The 17,548-nt window shown below is 43.6% G+C and overlaps 2 protein-coding genes across 5 annotated transcripts; one reads left to right on the top strand and one right to left on the bottom strand.

The window, feature by feature from the left end:
* The first annotated feature begins 62 nt into the window (after positions 1-62).
* STKLD1 (serine/threonine kinase like domain containing 1) lies at positions 63-11,977 on the top strand. 4 transcript variants are annotated; one of them, XM_027887107.1, is made up of 19 exons: positions 63-173; positions 713-808; positions 1,269-1,313; positions 2,419-2,493; positions 3,076-3,180; positions 3,329-3,399; positions 4,032-4,147; positions 4,563-4,675; positions 4,775-4,935; positions 5,347-5,477; positions 5,996-6,079; positions 6,784-6,900; positions 7,078-7,212; positions 7,917-8,045; positions 8,849-8,986; positions 9,700-9,828; positions 10,600-10,647; positions 10,958-11,037; positions 11,870-11,977. In XM_027887107.1, the coding sequence occupies exons 1-19, from the start codon at positions 159-161 to the stop codon at positions 11,915-11,917; spliced, it is 1,836 nt and encodes a 611-aa protein (XP_027742908.1). In that variant the 5' UTR covers positions 63-158; the 3' UTR covers positions 11,918-11,977. The 4 variants fall into 4 exon arrangements, with proteins under 4 accessions (XP_027742908.1, XP_027742906.1, XP_027742907.1 ...); XM_027887105.1 differs by having other exon boundaries at positions 10,510-10,647; XM_027887106.1 differs by lacking the exon at positions 1,269-1,313 and having other exon boundaries at positions 10,510-10,647.
* REXO4 (REX4 homolog, 3'-5' exonuclease) lies at positions 11,778-17,363 on the bottom strand. Its single transcript, XM_027887109.1, has 8 exons — positions 17,098-17,363; positions 16,111-16,466; positions 15,667-15,822; positions 15,282-15,475; positions 14,795-14,883; positions 14,224-14,298; positions 13,437-13,511; positions 11,778-12,613 (listed from the first exon to the last, which is right to left on the bottom strand). The coding sequence occupies exons 1-8, from the start codon at positions 17,293-17,295 to the stop codon at positions 12,512-12,514; spliced, it is 1,245 nt and encodes a 414-aa protein (XP_027742910.1). The 5' UTR covers positions 17,296-17,363; the 3' UTR covers positions 11,778-12,511.
* Between the last annotated feature and the right edge of the window lie 185 nt (positions 17,364-17,548).

Genomic DNA, 17,548 nt, shown 5'->3' with positions numbered 1-17,548 from the left:
CGCGCGGGGGGCGGGGCCTCCGCGGGGGGGACACGCCCCCAGGACACGCCCCCCCGGAGCGAGCCCTTAAAGGGGCCGGTGCGGGAGTGATGGAGGGTCGGGGCTCCCTCACGGGCGGCGGCGCCGCCTGAGGGGGAGGTTGGGGGGTGTTCCCGGCTATGGAGAAATACGAGGTGCTGCCGCCATAGTCCGGGCTCTGCCTGGCGATGAGCGGGTGGCTGCGGCGTGGTGGGGGTGTAGAGGGGGTTATAGAGAGTGTGTGGAACTTATGGGGCACTACAGGAGCAGGAGTGTGTGTGGGGCGGAGTGTAGGCGTTGCTGAGGGGTGTCTGTGGGGTGGTACGTGGGGCATATGGCCCTGGAGAGGGCGTGTAAGTACCCCTGGGGTTGGTACACAATCGTGGGTGTAAATGGCCCTGGGGGTAGCGCGGGTGATGCTGGGGGGGGGTGTATGTGGGGTACGTGGCCCTGGGGAGAGGGGTCTGTTGCCAAGGGAGGGGGTGAGGGTGGAGGTACCCCTGGAGGCAGCACACAAACAGGGTGTGAGAGGCCCAGGGTGGGTTAAATGGTGCTGGAGGGGTGTATGTGGGGTCCACGGCCCTGTTTGGGGGGGGAATGTCTTTGGGATGAGTGGTTGGAAGGGGCTCTTCGCCCTGGTTGTTCCACCCCCTGGAGCTGAGCGGGTGCTCCGGGGCTCTCCCGTGCCCGGCAGGTGCTGGAGCAGCTCCAGCCCGGGGCGCTGGGCACGATGCTGGAAGCTGAACTGAAAACGGGAAAGGCTGCCCGCAAGAAATACGTGATAAAGCAGGTGAGGAGGTGGTTGTTAGGAAAATAAAAAGAGTCGTGTTTGTCGTCTCCAGGGGCACCTTCTGATAGGAGACACATGTTGGGCAGCTCAGCACACCTCACTGTGCTGCTTTTTTGGGAAAATTGAAGGTTCAGATCAATTTGCTGGAATGTTGAGGCTCAAAGGGGGGAAAGGGCAGCAGCTTATTTAGGTCTGTTCAGTGTGTTCTCAGCTCATTCACTGCTGCCCAGACAGTGTAGAAGCTCTCACTGGCTGTCACACACTCATTTAAAACTCTGTTTTACCCACATCCCAACACCAGGACTGCTCCAAACATTAGAGATTTGAGCTCTCGTTGAAAATTTATGTCACTTCGCACAGAATTTTGCAGTCCAGACGTCTTGACAAAATAAAATTGTTCTGGCTTGAAGTTCCCCTGTCTCTCTGTTACAATCTCATCTTTGTCTTTTGTCTGGTGCAGGTTGAATGCATTGAACAATACCAAGCAAATGAGGCCTTGAAGGAGGTATCAGTGCAGCCTTTCTTTACTACACTTACAAAGACCAAAGTCTTAACAGAACAAAGTCTTTTATCTACAAGGATTAGCTAAGCAAATAATAAGTAAATCAGAGAGGACTATTTGTGGGGTGTTCTCTCTGCCCTCTGCTTGAGCTCAGGCCAGGAGTTTGTATTAACTGTGGATATATTTGGATATGTAGATTCAGCTGGACAACTCTTCTCAGAGGATAGTCCTTTCTCAGAGTTTGTATTTGTTTTGTGCTGAAGACAAAGAGCAAAACTCATTTTTTGGCCTTTAAGCTGAAGGACAAGCTTGATCTGTTTATAGTTCATTATTAATAACTCAATTTCTAGATAACATATTTCATGATATATTAATTTCTCAGAGTAGGACTTTTTAAAATGTAAACGGTTTGAATGGTTTTCTTTCTTTGCTGGATTTTTTTTTTTGTGCAAACTTTTTCCAAGTAAATTGCTCAAGTAAGAAGCAACTCCAGAAATACTCTTAAAATACCAAAAATTGTTTCAAGAAAATATGTGAAATAGCACATGATGGATTGGTCTCACAGTGTCCAGAATGCACGGCATCTGGAGTTGGAAAGGGAGGAGAATGCAGATGTTTCATCCTCCTCAGAGAGGTGACCAAAACCATTCCAAAACTGGCATTACTAATACAATTTGATTCAATTTCTCTGCTGATGTCTGTTGAAACAAATATTGAAATAAATGCCAGGTGGGAATGTGGCTCATTGTAGTTTTTCTCTTGTGTCTGCACAGCCACAAACACAACTACGGGAGAGGAACTTGAATTCTTTTAACCTTCCACATAATCAGCAAATTTGCTGAAGTAATTAGGAATTGTTAGAGCCTTACCCAGAAACCACCTTCAGGGAGATAAACATCTCTTATGTCATATTTTTTGAGGTTCAAGCACAAATAAATGTATACATAAATGTATGCAAACTCTTCCCTTTGGAACAGCTTGATCAGAAATGTGCCATGAACAAGTCAGGGACTGGTTTGGCTGTTATTTAAGGTCCTGTTAATAGGAAGGACTGTGGACATACAGAAAGCTCTCCCTATTTTTTTTTTTTTATTATTATTTCATGCAGGCCAAGGATTTGCTAAAACTTCGTCATTCAAACATCTGTATTTACAAGGAATTGTTTTTGACTTGGAATAATGAGGTGAGAACGGGACGGGATTGGTTAAACTGGAACACATGGTGCATGTTCTGGGCACGTGGTTTTAATTTGGGATAATTGGTGTGAGACTTAAAAGGTTATTTGATTTGAAACAAGCCTGGTTTTTTAACTCCTGAATAAACACGCTGGAAAGCTGTGAATGTCTGTGGATTGGAGTAGTGCCTGCTGACTTGCAGGTTCTGATGTGAATCAGTGAGCAATTTTGATTTTTATGCCTGTACAAAAACCCTTTTACAGGCGACCATAAGAAGCTGAACTTATTTATTTGCAGATTTTCTTCAGTGCTCAGGCAAAACCTGTGTTGATTTTTCTGGGTATACATTTGACTTGAGTTGTCCCCTATGGCTCCAGATAAGATGCTCGATGATGGTGGTTTGTTTTAAAACAACAAACACGCTGTATTTTTAATGAAAGAAATGAAATATTGTCTCGTCTGTGAGAGATTATTCATCTCAGGACACTCTGGTAGTGGTGAACATCGCACTCACTAGTTTGCTAAAGTGCTTGGTTTTGTCTTTCTTACTGCAAGCAATGGGGCAATTTTGGTGTAATGTTTAATTCCAGGTATCATCTCTGTTCCTCTGCCTGGTGATGCAGCACTCAGGCCAAGGAGATCTTTCAGCTCTAATCAAGGAAAAAAGGCAGAAGTCAGAAAAGATAACAGACACGGTAAGAAGTGCAGAGGAGGCACTGACACTCTTCTGTCTCAAAATCCTCGCTAAAATCTTCAGAGCACAGGTTTTGGAAACGCTCTTCCAAAAGACATTCAGAAGTCACTCTGTTTGTGCTGCGCTTTCATGTCTGTTGCCCTCACCAGGTGGTTCAGAGGTTCCTGGGACAGATGGTGGATGCTTTGTTTTATACACACAGACAAAATATTTTGCACAGGTGAGCAGAATTCTTGTTCCCTCCGTGTGACAGGTCCTTGTTCTTTGCAGTGACTGTTGGCTCAGCTCAGTGCTCAGAGACAGGGAGTTTTACTCTTCCAAATGGAGAAGCAGGGGGTTGAAATTCTGGACTTTACATACAGATTATATTTCTGAGATTTGAAATCATTTATTTCTTAAGTTTTGTCTGAAATTAACCATTTAAATGAGGTATTACCTCTTGTTTTTTTGAATGGGCTAAGAATTGCTCATCTCTTGGTGGCTGTGATGGGCAAACTGTATCCTTTGTGTACCAAAAGTAAGAGACAACCCTTGCATTCCGTGCTCAGATCAATTTGTGTCACAATCAGAAATTTTAAAGCATTTAAAGAAGAAAATAATTGTCTTTTGGTTGATTATCACTTGTAGAAAAAAAAACAAAATAAAACAAAAAACCCCACAACCCAGAACAACACACACACAAAAGTCCAAACCAATTCCACCTCCCCACCAAAAAAACCCCCACAAAACCCAAACACAACCAAAAAAGCCACCCCAAACCAGCCCTACTGATGTGTAAAGATGCTGGGGATTTGTAGTTATGTATCATTAGGCTCTAATTTCACAGGCTGACAGAAAATATTTTCATTGCAGAAATATCAAGCCATCAAACATACTCGTGACTGGGGAAGCCTCCTTCATGCTTAGTGACTTCAGTACAGAATCACTCATGAAAGATGAGATGAAATGGAAAATAAGAGTGGAAGAAAGTAGATATTTGTTTTGCCTTTTTTCTTTTTTTCCCCTGCTGTATTTGTAAAAGATTCAGTTGTGGTGGATATTTTTCATCCTCAGAGAAAAATTAGGAAAGAGGAAAAAGTTATTTTCCCTTTCCCTTCTCTGCATTATAGTATTTGTCTTCTAAATAGGATATGCACAGGCAGTTTCCTGCAGTATTAATTGTGTTCACAAGTGAAAACTATCGATGTGTCTGTGAATATGAGCTCTGCAACCAGTGCAGTTGGAATCTTTTTTAGCTTTATACATACTCAGTAACATCTTAGGAAATTTTCCATTAGTTACAGTGTGTTTTGTAGTCTTTTGTGGCATATCCCCAGTAACAAATGCCTCGTATCTGCAGAATATCTCCACATTCTGTTCAGATAATAATTCTTATTTCAACAGGTAGCAAGTCTTGGATGGCTCCAGAAACATTTGAGTTTTCTTTCACTGAGAAATCTGACATCTGGTCCCTGGGCTCTGTTCTGCTGGACATGATGACCTGCTTTGTTCTCAGTGTAGGTAATAATGTTTCATTAGAGGTTTAGAAGGTCAGGGACCCACCAGGGTGTCTGTAAAGGTGTGTGAGAGCCCCTCTGATCCTGTGCTCTTTGCAGGCAGAAGAGAGAACTTCCTTGCTGCAGGATATCCGAGGGGATAGCAGCTGTCTGCAGGGAGCCCTGACACTGGTGCAGAATGCAGATAACAGCTACTTGCCCTTATTTCCAATTTTACTGATGATGCTACGGATTGAGCCCAGCATGAGACCCTCAGCAAAGTGAGTTCTGGCTGCCTTCCCTTGATTTTTTTGGTCCTAAACCCCTCCTGCCTCCACAAGTTGGGAATGTTGGAAAGGGGTTGAATCAAGATTTTTCCAACAAACTGAGTTATTAAAAAAGTCAAAGACCTGGTGTTCATTCAGAAGTGGACACTATGTAGTGTCCCTTTTTGAAGAGTTACATCATAAACTGATGTTTTAAACAATTTTGTAAGCAATTAAGCATGGCTTGCACAGTGTAAGATCTTTCATTTTGAAATAAATCGTTTAAATTCTGTCAAAAATAATCCAGTTCTCAAAACTAGTGTTAGATTTTTTTTTTATGTCAAAATTAATCAAAGCTTGTAGATTGTTGTTGTTGTAACTTTCCAGCTCTAACTTCCTGGTACTGCTTTTGTCTCTCAATTCCAGGGATCTGGTTGATGTTCCATTTATTAAGGAATGTCTGACTTTTGCTGGTGACACTTCAGTAATACTGAAAAAGTCTTTGCCTCCCAAAATAACAGATATGCTGCTTGAGGGAGGAATTGAAAGTGTTCTAGGTAATGAGGAGATTAATGTAATGGTGATTTTCATGGAAAATAGACCCATGTGCTTTCTAGTCAGGATGTGTTCTACTTGGGAATGAGTTATTGGACATTCATTTTACCTGAAATAAAATGGGATGTTCTTTTGGAGGAAGGATCACTCATTTTGTCTGCATTGCAACATGTTTGCCAATTGATGCAGCAGAGGATCTGCACCATTATTTTCCTTCCAAATAAGGAACATGTTATTTTAATGTGAAATAGGTGTTGGAATAATGCATTTAGAGCTCCTATCCCTGCTCCAATTTAATTTTCCAACAGGTCCCCAAAAGATATAATTCCAAATACATTGTGAATCATAACACTTGATAATATTGAAATGTTTGATGTGTTAGGGGAAAAGTTATTCTCTTTTCAACAGCCACAAATTACATTATTTTCATCCACATGAATTCACATCTTTCAGAGGCAATTTGAGTGCATTTTGTAAGTGTTTGTATCTAATGGTTAGAAGAATTTCCTTGGTTTATTAGCATTCATGCAGGCTTCCTGGAATGTTGAAGAAGTCCAGGCTAAAGGCATTCAGCACCTTGCCAGCTTTGTAAAGGATAAAAGTGGTAAGGCACTATTTCATTAATTTATTTACTCTGCTCCTTCCTTGTATTTTTGGGATAATAGGAAAAAAATTCTCATGACAATAAATGAGAATGAAATTGCTCTTTTCCTGTTTCTAATTTTTTGGGATGTACTGGAACACTGTTCAGTAACTCTCATACTGAAGAAATCTTTTTCGGAGTAATAAATACAGTGGGCTTTGGTTGTAAATAACAAAATGAATGGACCTCTGGGATTCTCATTCAGTCCTGTTTTCAGCAATACAAAACTGTGCCCTCTTCTGCCTTGTTTGACACTTCTGCACTGTGATTCCCCCTGACTGATTCTTTCAGCTTTGAAGGTGCCCAAAAGGGATCCCTAAAATCCATCCAGTTTTCCTCATCACTTTTTTTCCATGCTTGTGGATACACCTTTACCTGTCTGGGCTATTCCAAGAGCTCCAAGTCTTCTAAGAGTCCTGGTGGAACACTTTGCTCTGCAGATTCTGAAAAGCTGGTTTGGGGGTTCCTTCACAAGGTTCTTTCTACCCCAGAACTTGCTACGTGACCAGTGAACAATTCTGGAGTGACTTGAGGAGGCACATGCTGCTTACACTTCGCTTTCCTCCAGAGATTAAACAAATTCTCTCTGTATTATTTCATCTCTACATATATTTTGTTCTCTTTGATTCAAGGATGTTGTCTCAAGCAATTTCTTTCCCCCACAGCCTTCCCCCACCTGTTGACGTGCACAGAAGTGATCGCTTTGGCCATGAAGACTCACGTAACTTCTCTCAAGTTACAACTAGAAGGCTGCACGTTGTTGCTTGAAATTCTTAGTCAAGGTACAGTTATAAGACTTCCCCTTCCTGCTGGGTCACACAGCCTGTCTCTTGTAAAGATTAATGTAGCAGATAAGGTTTGAAATGGGTTCAGTAGTGATGTGTTGTGTGAAGTGGGGAGTTCAGACTTCGTTCAGAGCCACTGAAGTCTTTGTTCTCTTCCAATGTTTCTGGTGACAGCTCTGGAACACGGTGTGGTGATGGCCCTGGATGAGAGAGTGGCCGGCTGCCTGTTGGCCACAGCGAGAAAACACTCTGGAAATGAAGAGTTACTTTCCTTGCTCTGCACAGTGTTGATGATGGTTTCAGCCAGTGGTGGGTCACCTGTTCCTTTCTGGGGAAATACTCTCTATTTCATCTTGTTTTGGAAACAAATACAAACTGGGCAAATAGTAGTGCTGGAGAAAACAAGGGCATAGAACCTGGATTCTGTCTTTGACTGTGCCAGGATGTATTGATGTCATTCTACCTAATTTCTCTACTTTGTTTTTTTTTTTTTTTTGTCCTGAATTCGTAATTGCTAAATATTTATAGTATTTTAATTGGTTCCAGTGTCAGTTCAACAGTCACCAGAAAACTGTTTTTATAAATGGCTACAGAAGGACTTAGCGAGAGGATAATATTAAAAAAATTAAAATTACAAAGAGTCATGTCTAAGACCAAACTGTTTTTGTACAGTGTTTCCTAATTCTGAAGTGGGGTTAATTTGAATCATCACACTGCAAACATATGAAAAATTGTAATTTATGCCCTCTCAGTCCCTTTCCTGCTCTGAGAATTCCAAGTCTGCAAGGAAAAAGGATGGCCAAACATCCATTTGAAAGGATCAGCTGTTCTAAACACTGTGCTTAAGAGAATCTTGTTAAAAGAATTTGGTCTGTTCTGTTGCTTTCTTTTGTCCAGCTGATGGCCTCACGTTACCAGTTTGTTATCTTTGTTTAAATAGGGTTAGTGCTGCCTGTTTCGAGGCCAGCGACAGAAATACCAGATTCTGTAGAATTTCTTTGTATGTTTTTCAGAAGTGACTGCAGAGAATCTGAGGAAAGTTGGGATAATTCCAGACCTCCTGTCAATTTTAAGGCGTTTTCTTCATAATGAGGAGATCTGCTTCTCTTGCTGTGGGGTTCTCTGGAGCTTGGCTGTGAGTGGTGAGTGGAACACAGCAAGTATTGTTCTTGCACTCATGTGACTGAAAGGCAGCAGGTATTGTGCCTAATTGAGTTCAGACATTCCCGTTGCTGGGACTGGATTGGAATTCTTTCTCCCAGTCTTGTTCCCTGCCCGTGGCAGGGGGGTTGGAATGAGGTGATCTTTAAGGTCCTTTCCAACCAAACCAGTCTGTGATTCTGGAGAGTTGTCTCCACAGCAGTACTAGAATAACTTTATGATCCAGGGCTAAATTAGAGAAAAATAAAAACTGATGTAGATTTCTTGTAGCAACCCTTTGTATGATAAGGTGTCAAATATTTACTGTTCAGGCCAAGATATGGCCTGATTTGTTCCTGTGACATGTTCTTGTATGGTGTTCTGATCATCAAGGAAGGCTGAAAGCGCAGACTGTGAACAATTGCAGCACTTGGTGTGTTTTATTCCCTCTGTGCAATAAATCACCCATTTGATTTATACGACCAGCTGAAAATCCACCCTGCAGGCCGTATTCTGTCAAAACTGGGGTTATTTTTGGAGGTTTCTTGCTGTGATCCCCATGCATAATTCAAATTAAACCCAGTTCCTGAAGAAGTTCAGCTTTCTCCAATAAACATGAGTATTTATTAGTCCTGCAACACTTGGTTTGGTTTTTTAGATCCTTCCCTCTGCCGTTGTTCAGACTAAAACAATGTTGCATTACTCCAATGCCAACCCCATTAAGGCTTTATTGATATAACTTGACATACAATGATATTATTACTTGATTTAATAACTCCACCTGATGCATTTCCTTTTTGTTAAGGTAATTCAGAGAATAATGGAGACCGAGCAGTGCTGGAAAGTGCTGTCCCTGTCACCTCTGCAGTCCTTCAGAAACACCTCCAGAACGGAGCAGTTGCAGAGTCTGCTTGCTCAGCTTTGTGGGCACTGTCACTCCAAGGTGTGTTTTCCCAGTCTCTTTGTCCCTTTGGGCACGGAAAAGGCTTTTATGTCTGTCAGGCTGTGGTGATGCCTGAAATCCAGGCTGCTTGGCCAGAGCAGGCTCTGCAGATGGCAGCAGAGTTAGGGACTTGCATCCTCTCTTAGTCACTCTCCCCTGCATTTGCTCTCTAACTCTCTAATGAAGAGATTTTTGATGAGCTGTAGCAATTAAATCACCAGACAGTGCTAATGATGACTGCACTGTGGGGCAGCCACACCAGCCTGTGCTGTGCAGAGTGTGCAGAGCACTCTGGCTTCTCTCTGAACACCAAGAATCCCAGCTGTGTTATTTCTTTGAACACAGCATTGGTGTTGTGCAGCATGGGCTGGGATTTGTTTTGATGCCATTTGCTCTGTTAATCAGGAGCAATATTTCAGATTAAAAAGGAAAACACATCTCCTTCATTATCATTAGCACTAAGGAACCCATCCTTGCAGTACTGTTTTTCTTATTTCTTGCTCATGAAAGAATATTGCCACAGTTTACCTACTGCCAGCCCTTGTGCAATCGTTCCACTGGGAAAAGCTGAACAAAACACCTTTAGCAACCTCATTTCTAGTCCCCACCAGCAGAATAGGTTGGATATTCAGGACTTTTCATTCTTTTGGCTTGGAGAATATTGAAGTTTTGGTCTTCTATGTGTGTTTTGTTTGTTTTTTTTTTTTTTTAAGGCTCTTTAACTGACAATGACTCTGAACCCACAACAGCACTTTTGCTGGAGGCACTCAGGATGAACCCAGAAAGAGCAATGCTCATGAAGAATGGCTGCCTGGCATTAGCCAGCTTTCTAAGGGTGTCTGGTAACATTCAGCAATTCTGGTTTTATTAATTGCAAATCAGCTCAGAGGTGGATTTTTCTGTATAGATCAAGATTCACAGTGGGATTGGGATTGACCTCTGCTCTCTGAAATGAATCTTTTCTTGCAGGACTGGAAGAGGAAGTTGTGAAAGTGGGGTTGGGAATTTAACTTTTCCTGTGAACCAGAGAGTTTGTGGACTCCTCGTGCCTGGAGGTGTTCCAGGCCAGGCTGGACAGGGCTGGGAGCAACCTGCTCTAGTGGAAGGTGTCTCTGCCCATGGCAGGGAGTTGGAACGAGAGGAGCTTTAAGGTCCCTTCCAACTTTAACCATTCTGTGATTCCATAAACTCAGCATGCTTGAGAAGTATCAGATCAGCACAATATGATCTATTAGTAACTTGAGAGTGCTTTGGTAGTTATCTTATGATGGTGTTTCAACTGTGTAAAAGGGTAGATATCAATGTGAAAACAAGACACATCAAAATCACTTCTGTGCATGACAGCGTCAGCTGCCTACACGGTCTACTTGTTGCCCAAATATGCAAAGTTTTTAGGGAGACTGAAAACAATGGGTAGGACCTTGTGAACATGTGACACGTGTGCTAGCGGGTGAGGGGGCTGGGAAGCAGATCATGCAGTCTGCAGCTCCCAGTGAGCCCAGCAGTGTTTGTCTCCCCTCCAGAAATAGCAGCTTTGGCATTTATAACGGACTCGAAAGGCAGTGGGATAGAACTGATCAAAGATGTCTATCACCTCCACTTTGATGATCCAGGAGTGGTGGGAGCTGTCTGTCTGCTGATGAAGGAGATGGCTCAGTACGGTGAGATGGCTGGTGCTGTTATTTGTTGAGTTTCCTTCCCCCCCCAAACCAGTAAAACCATAACAGCAGCGGCTCTGGGACATGCTGGTTGCTCTCAGGTTTATGTCTGAGAAAAGAGGATGAATTGGAACTGAGAATTCCTCCCTCTTGCTCTGAGTAAATACCATTCTGATGTTAAAATGTTGTACCTTCATCTCATCTTGCCTTTCCCTTGTGTAGATCCATCCTCTCTCTCCCTGAGCTCCTTTATCTCCTGCCCTGCTGGCAGTTGTGCTGTAACCACAAATTATCCTGTTCATTGACATTGCAGATGAGGTTGTGCTGGATATGCTGTCCCAAAAAATGGACAAACTGCTGTCTGAAATAAAAATCCAGTTTCCATTTAGCACGGTATGGAAAAGTCTCTGATAACAAAGAAGAGATGCTTAGATGCATAATATATTATTTCTGGTGATGGATTTGATAACTTTCAAATAGCTGGAATTACATAGTGCATAAATTTAGAGAATTAGCTGTATGTGGGGTGAAGAGTGAGTTTGTAAGAATAGTTTAACTACTGAAGAAAAGTTGTTGAAAAGGGTTTTTTCTTTAGGCGGTAAGTTTTTAAAAACTATGTTCTGGTCTCTTGCAACACCACATTAATTTACTATGTTCTTCATACTAAACCAGCCTAAAGTTTACAGGAAAACAAAGCTTAAGTACATTACATCTATCTTTGGTTTGGAAGTGGCATCCTTAAAAAAAAACAAAAACAACCAACCAAACCAACAAAAGCTTTCTGAGAGTTTGTATGAAGACTTAACTTACATTAACTTTCAATACTGAAAGAAGGAAAAAACAGCAAAGTTATCTGAGCTGTTTAATGTGCTACACTAATATTTCCTTTGCAGTGGCTTGCTGTCAGTAAATCAATGAGAAGTTTGTTCATCAAGCCAATAAAACTGGTCAGTCCTAACACTGGTGGTTTTAGTTATGCATTTACATAATTTGTTTCAAAGGCAGCTACAAACTGTTCTCCAGTGTCTCCTGCAGGCATTGCAGGAAAAAGGAATCACAGAAGGGCAGAAAGCTCCCTCTCCTGTTGTAAACCTCCCTCACTGTTACAACAGCAGCCACTTTAAGGTCCTGTGTTAGACACAGTGTTTTTATTAATAAATGAATACAAAAATAAGTGAAGCAAGAAGGTAAACTTGTATTTGACAATTTTCCCATTTCTCTCCAGGAGATAACGACCCTCGTGGATGCCACACTTTTGAAACTGCAGAAGTAAAACTTTCTGTGTAAAAAAAAGACTTGTAGACATCTGGATATAAAAACTTGGATCCTCCAGAAATGTTGTAAAGAATTTTTTTCTCACCAGAAAGTTGAATATTGGCTTATTTTATATATCATATATTATATATAAACAGGTATATATTGTTGGTTTAGGTACCACAACTGTGTGACTAACAGCAATAATTTGGAATTCACCTTAACATATCTGAAATAAAGATTTTAGTCTCAGGAGTTTTGGCAAAGCAGTGACAGTTTCTTCCTTCACCTACCATAATTTAAGTGTTTTTGTTTTTATTTATTCAGTGTGTGTTTCCTTTGCAGAAGTTTAACTGATGAAGTTCTTCACAAATGCAGGCATTTGTTACAAATGTTGTTTGAACACAGGAGTTGGTAGTAGGCATAGGAACCACCCAGAAGGGATAGCAGCAGGATTCTTGGATGGCAGAATTCCCACACCAGGTTAGGAAGTGTTGTCTTTGCATTGATTTTAGGAAGTAGCTGCTGACAGTTCTGAGTTATCTCTAAATTTGTCCTGGAATGTGACACGAAACCAGCAAATGCTGCAGATAAAAACAAAGGGTAGAACCCTTCAAGTTTTACAGTTTTTGTTGTTAGCTTTGTTCTTAACAGCAGCTTCCCATTTCTTTTTCTCCAAGGTGTACAGTCTCATAGCTGCTTGTGCATCCTGGATCTGAAAGAGAACAGAACAAACAGGAGCCTAATGAAACACAGCTGCTTAAGAACATTATTGTTAATAATCATGGAATCAGAGAGTGGTTTGGGTTGGAAGGGACCTTCAAGCTCCTCTTGTTCCACCCCCTGTTGTGGGCAGGGACACCTTCCACTATCCCAGGTTGCTCCAAGCCTTGTCCAGCCTGGCCTTGAACACTTTCAGGGATGTGTGGTAATAAGCAGATAAATCTTCCATATAATTTATATTAATATTTATCTGCTTTTAGATTTAGGCTCTGTGACTATTCAGAATGTGTGGCCCACCACAAGGCTCTGTCCTTCTTTCTGACTGTCACTTGGAAAGTCATAATGAGAAAACTCTCTTGATAAATTATCTTAGAAATACCCTCCCAATCTGCCCTGCTCTCCCAATTAATTCCTCTTATATCCTCCTGTCCACTGAAAGAAAGGAACCAACTGCTGAGGTTCAGGTGGAGCCTCTCACACTGTTTATCCATCCCCTCACAGTACAAGGGTGCAGAATGCTGCTTTTAAGGTAAGCAAGCAGTTGATATTTGATCATTACTTCTTTTCTCTGGAGACTTTAAAATAGCAAGGATTAATATTTTTAATCAAAATACAGGTGATTTGTGCAAAAGCTGTTTATGAAAATAAGGAAACTTAACAGTAAGTGAGCTTAGATGACAATCCCACTGCTGCTGGTGTTCAAGCAGAGCTTGCTGTTTTTTTGGCTGGAATGATGGCAGAGCATTCTGGATTGAACCCAGATCCCAGAGCTAATGTGTGGTACCCAAAAATGTATATTCTGATGAGGTACCTACCGAGCAGTGCTCTGATGTCTGCACCTTAACATTGAGCAGGGTCTCACAGAGCAGCTTCAGGGATGGCCTTGAACTCTAGAAACAGAAAAGATCATAGTCATGCTGCCTCTCACCACCTGAAATATAGAGATGTGTGTGTGTATATATATATATGTATATAAATATTTATTCAAGTGTATTCCTCAAAGAATAGCGCATCTTGGCTTATTGCTGAAATACCAAGAATAATTATTGAAACATGAGATTTATGCATGCACTGCTGAGAGGATTCTTTGTGTACTACCATAATCCCAAGATTTATGTTTGGGGTGCTTAGCTGTGGAAAAAAACCTCCTGAATATCTAGTTACAGAACTTTAAATGCCTCCCAATATTCTCAACCTTTACTCCTGCATTCTAAGCAGAAACTTGAAGCCACCTATATTTTTATATCCCTATGGAAGTGAAACCATTAAGAAGATTGCATCAGCTTTGCTCTAAGTAGAACTCTACCATCTTATTTTGCTGCCCAGAAAAGTGTTACGAAGCCCATGAAAGTGCTAAAAATGGGAAAGCCATGGAATTTCGTGCACAGGTGTTACTGAGAATGTGAGCACTGAACTAAGTAACTTATGGAGGTATTTCGGACACCAAGTAAGCATTGGACTAGACTGGTATTTTCAAGTGCCAAAAATGAGGCATCCCTGTTCCAGGCAGGAAAGAAGGAACAGGGTCAGGTGGAGGCACAGGAGTGAGCCAGCAGCTCCAGAGTCAGTTAACTGAGGTGCACTTTCCCATCAGTCTCTTACCTTCACTCTCTGTTTGAAGGGTTTATATCTCTGTGTGTCTCTTATCTTCTTCTGAGGGTGATCAAGAAACAGGACCTAGAAGAAATCACATTTCCAGTCCAAAACGTGCTGTGGCACGAAACTTCTTACAGCTGGATGTCCAGTTGCCTGCTGTTCCCATCTCAGGGATACTTCAAAACCATGAAAGGACAAGACCAAGATGATGCAGACACTGGCTGGATTCAGGATTCACAGTTCTACTTGGTGTGAGAAGCAGAGATGAAGCTGGAGGTGCCTGCAGAGACCACCTGCAGTGCTGGCACAGCAGGACATCAGGTACCTGTCTCAGGTAACTATGACCACACTGCTGGGCTCTGGGGATTAAGAAAAGCATGCACAGAACTTTTCCCTCATTCTGTTTCCCTCCTGGCTCTCTATCAGCAACAGAGTTTGGAAGCTGAAGAACTTCAGTGGGCAAGTGATTGGGGCTGTAATTGGTGCTTTATCACTGAGAGATCAGCGATAGAGCTGCAGTTTGCAGGAGTTCAGGTGTGTCAGAAGTTTAATCAATCTCAAGTGGGCAGCCACATACCTTCAGATCATTCTTTAAAGCATGTCCAACCAAAATCCTCCCCTTCAGGATGTCAGCAACCTCCTTCTGAACAGTTTTAAAGTCTTCACCTAAAAATGCCACACAAGGGAACGCTTTCCACGAGCAAACTACAATTAAAATGTTGCATCTTTTCTGTAAAAGTAGTTGTGTCCCTGGGACTGTAGTTATGCAAATTGTACAGTCCACTAAATCCTCTGCTCATTAGAGAATTCCATAAAGAGCAGAGCAAGAAAAGGAGATAATTTTTCTTATTCCCCATTCCATAATCCACCAGTTCATTTCTGCAAGGGCAAGAGTGATAACTCTGTAAAAAAGTGCTTCTCCCCACCATTTTTCTTAGCATTAACATAAATCTTAGCATTTCGTTTTCCCAAAATAGGTCTAAAACTGTTCCAAGCTCAGCCAGTCAGTCTTCAAATTTCCCCCCCCCCCTTGAAGAACATTCTGGGGGAACACCCCCTCCTACCTGCATTTATGTTCTCAGGGCGTATGCCACTGACAGCTGTCCTGTAGTCAGTCACCTTTTCCGTGGGCTTGACATACTTGTCATAAATGCACTTCCCAAACTGGTTCACGATGGACACCCGAGCCACGATGCTGTCCTCCCCCTTGGGGCCCACCCCCACCATCTCACAGTCCATGGCCACAGCTCTTGTCAGCCTGCAAGACAAAGGACAGCTCGGTGACACCTCTGGGTGCAGCTCACGAGGTTCACGTGTTGATCCAACAGGGAGAAAGGTCAGTCAGCAGAGGCAGGGAGATGTCAGCCCACACTGTCCCCCTGCAGACCAGTTATTAGCAGCCCCTCTCAATGCCTCTGCTGCCATCCTTCCCCCTGGAATGTCACTCACCCATCAGAAGCATTTTCCTTGACCAGCACCTGTTCCACAGACTCTTTGGATGGGCCTGCTTCAAGTCCCAGGTTTCTTCTGGCAATTTTTGCTGCTTCAGGTCCTATTGCTGCCTCAATGTCTTTGGGGTCAACGTCATCAAACCAGATGTCAGCCCTGGCAAGAATAGATTTAATTACATTTATGGCCTTAAAGCAGTCTGGTGTCTGTCTGGTGTACAACAAGCCAGTTTATTTCTTAAATTGAGAAATAAACCCTGAAAATTAGGTCTAGTGCTGTCAATTCTGCAGGTTTTTTGCTATATCTGAGGAGCAGGGGCAACATGGGCCTTATTTCTCCCAAAATTTAAAGAGTGCAGCTGTTTTGAATGTACCTCCCTGTGCTTCTTACTTAAGCATCCCAAAATGAATATTCCCATCCAGGGGTGATGCCTGAAGTACTCACTCCTTGGGCTGCTGCTGCTCCACGTGTTCCTCAGCTTTCCTCCTCTTATGTTTTAAATCATCCTTCTCCGTCACAACATTGCCATTTTTCCTTTTGTCTTTGCAGCCTTTTCCAGTGCTTTTGGTGCCATTTAAATTCTTGCTCACTGCAACCCCCTTGGGTTTTGGCTTAGCCAAGGGAGGACTCTCCTTAGCAGAACCACTGTTTGTTTTCTTTCTGGGTTTGGCTTTTCCCACATTCCCATTGAGAGTTGAGACTTCTGGGCTTTTGGCTGCTTGGACTGGCTGCTTCTTTTTGGTGTCATTTTGACACGTAGAGAGGGACTTGTTGGAGCCATTTGTCTTTTGTTTCAGTAGCTAAAATGATAAAAAGGAAAAAAAAAACCGATAAAGGGAAAGAGCCTGGAAAAGAGCAGCTTTGGGGTGACCTAATTTCAGCATCTGAAAGGAGCCTTCAAGAAAGATGGGGAGAGACTATTTACAAGGGCCTGGAGTGACAGGAAAAGGGGTAATGGCTTCAAATAGAGGCAGGGTTGGAAGAATAGGAAGAAATTTTTCTCTGGCAGGGTGGTGAGGCCCTGGCACAGGTTGCCCAGAGAAGCTGTGGCTGCCCCATCTCTGGAAGAGTCCAAGGCCAGGTTGGACAGGGCTTGGAGCAACATGGGCTGGTGGAAGGTGTCCCTGCCCATGGCAGGGGGTGGGTGGACTTTTAAGTTCCCTTCCAACCCAAACCATTCCACGATTCTGTGATTATTTCACTCTCCACAGGACTCTTGGACTTTCCAGATCGCTTTAGGGGGAATTACCTACAACGGGGCGTCCCAACTATCGGCGCGCATCCCTTTATTTACCGACACAGAGATGATGATTATTATCAATTACCCCGCGGTGCTGCGTTCGGGGACTGCCCGCATGGCCCCGGCGGTTCTCCCTCCCAACCCCCGGGGACGGCTCCGGCTCTCGTCCGCGCCTCCCCCGCTCCCCTCACCTCCTGCAGCGCCTTCCAGTTGGACGAGAACTCCTGGGGGTCTCGGGGGGGCCGCGCCGCCGCCATCCCGGGGCTTTTCGGCGCGGCTTCCCCGCCGCCCTTCCTCCTCCTCCTCCTCCTCCTCTTCCTCTTGCCCTTCCCCCGGGCCGCGGCGCTCGGCTCCGGCGCCTGGGGCTCCGCGGGGCTCGGCTTCGCCATGCGGGGGGCACAGGGGCGGGATCAGGATTTGGGATCGGGATGGGGATCGTGGGGCAGCGGGTCCCAACCGGGCCGCACCTCCCACTGGGGGACCGGCACAGCGCTGCACCGCCCCGGCGAGGAACGCCGTCCCGCGCTTGGGTTCCGGGGGCGAGGAGTGCCGTGCGGGGTGGGGGCCGTGGAGAGACACCCCCTCCACCGCCCCATGGGTGTATCCACAGGGACACGGAGCCCCCGAGCCGCCCCTGGCTGG

The sequence above is a fragment of the Empidonax traillii genome, unplaced genomic scaffold (genome assembly GCF_003031625.1).
Source record: "Empidonax traillii isolate 1590-97213 ecotype Southwest subspecies unplaced genomic scaffold, ASM303162v1 scaffold204:size1584377, whole genome shotgun sequence".
Lineage (NCBI taxonomy): Eukaryota > Metazoa > Chordata > Aves > Passeriformes > Tyrannidae > Empidonax > Empidonax traillii.
The sequence above is the reverse complement of the archived record's forward strand: the minus strand, read 5'-3'. Positions and strand labels throughout refer to the sequence as shown.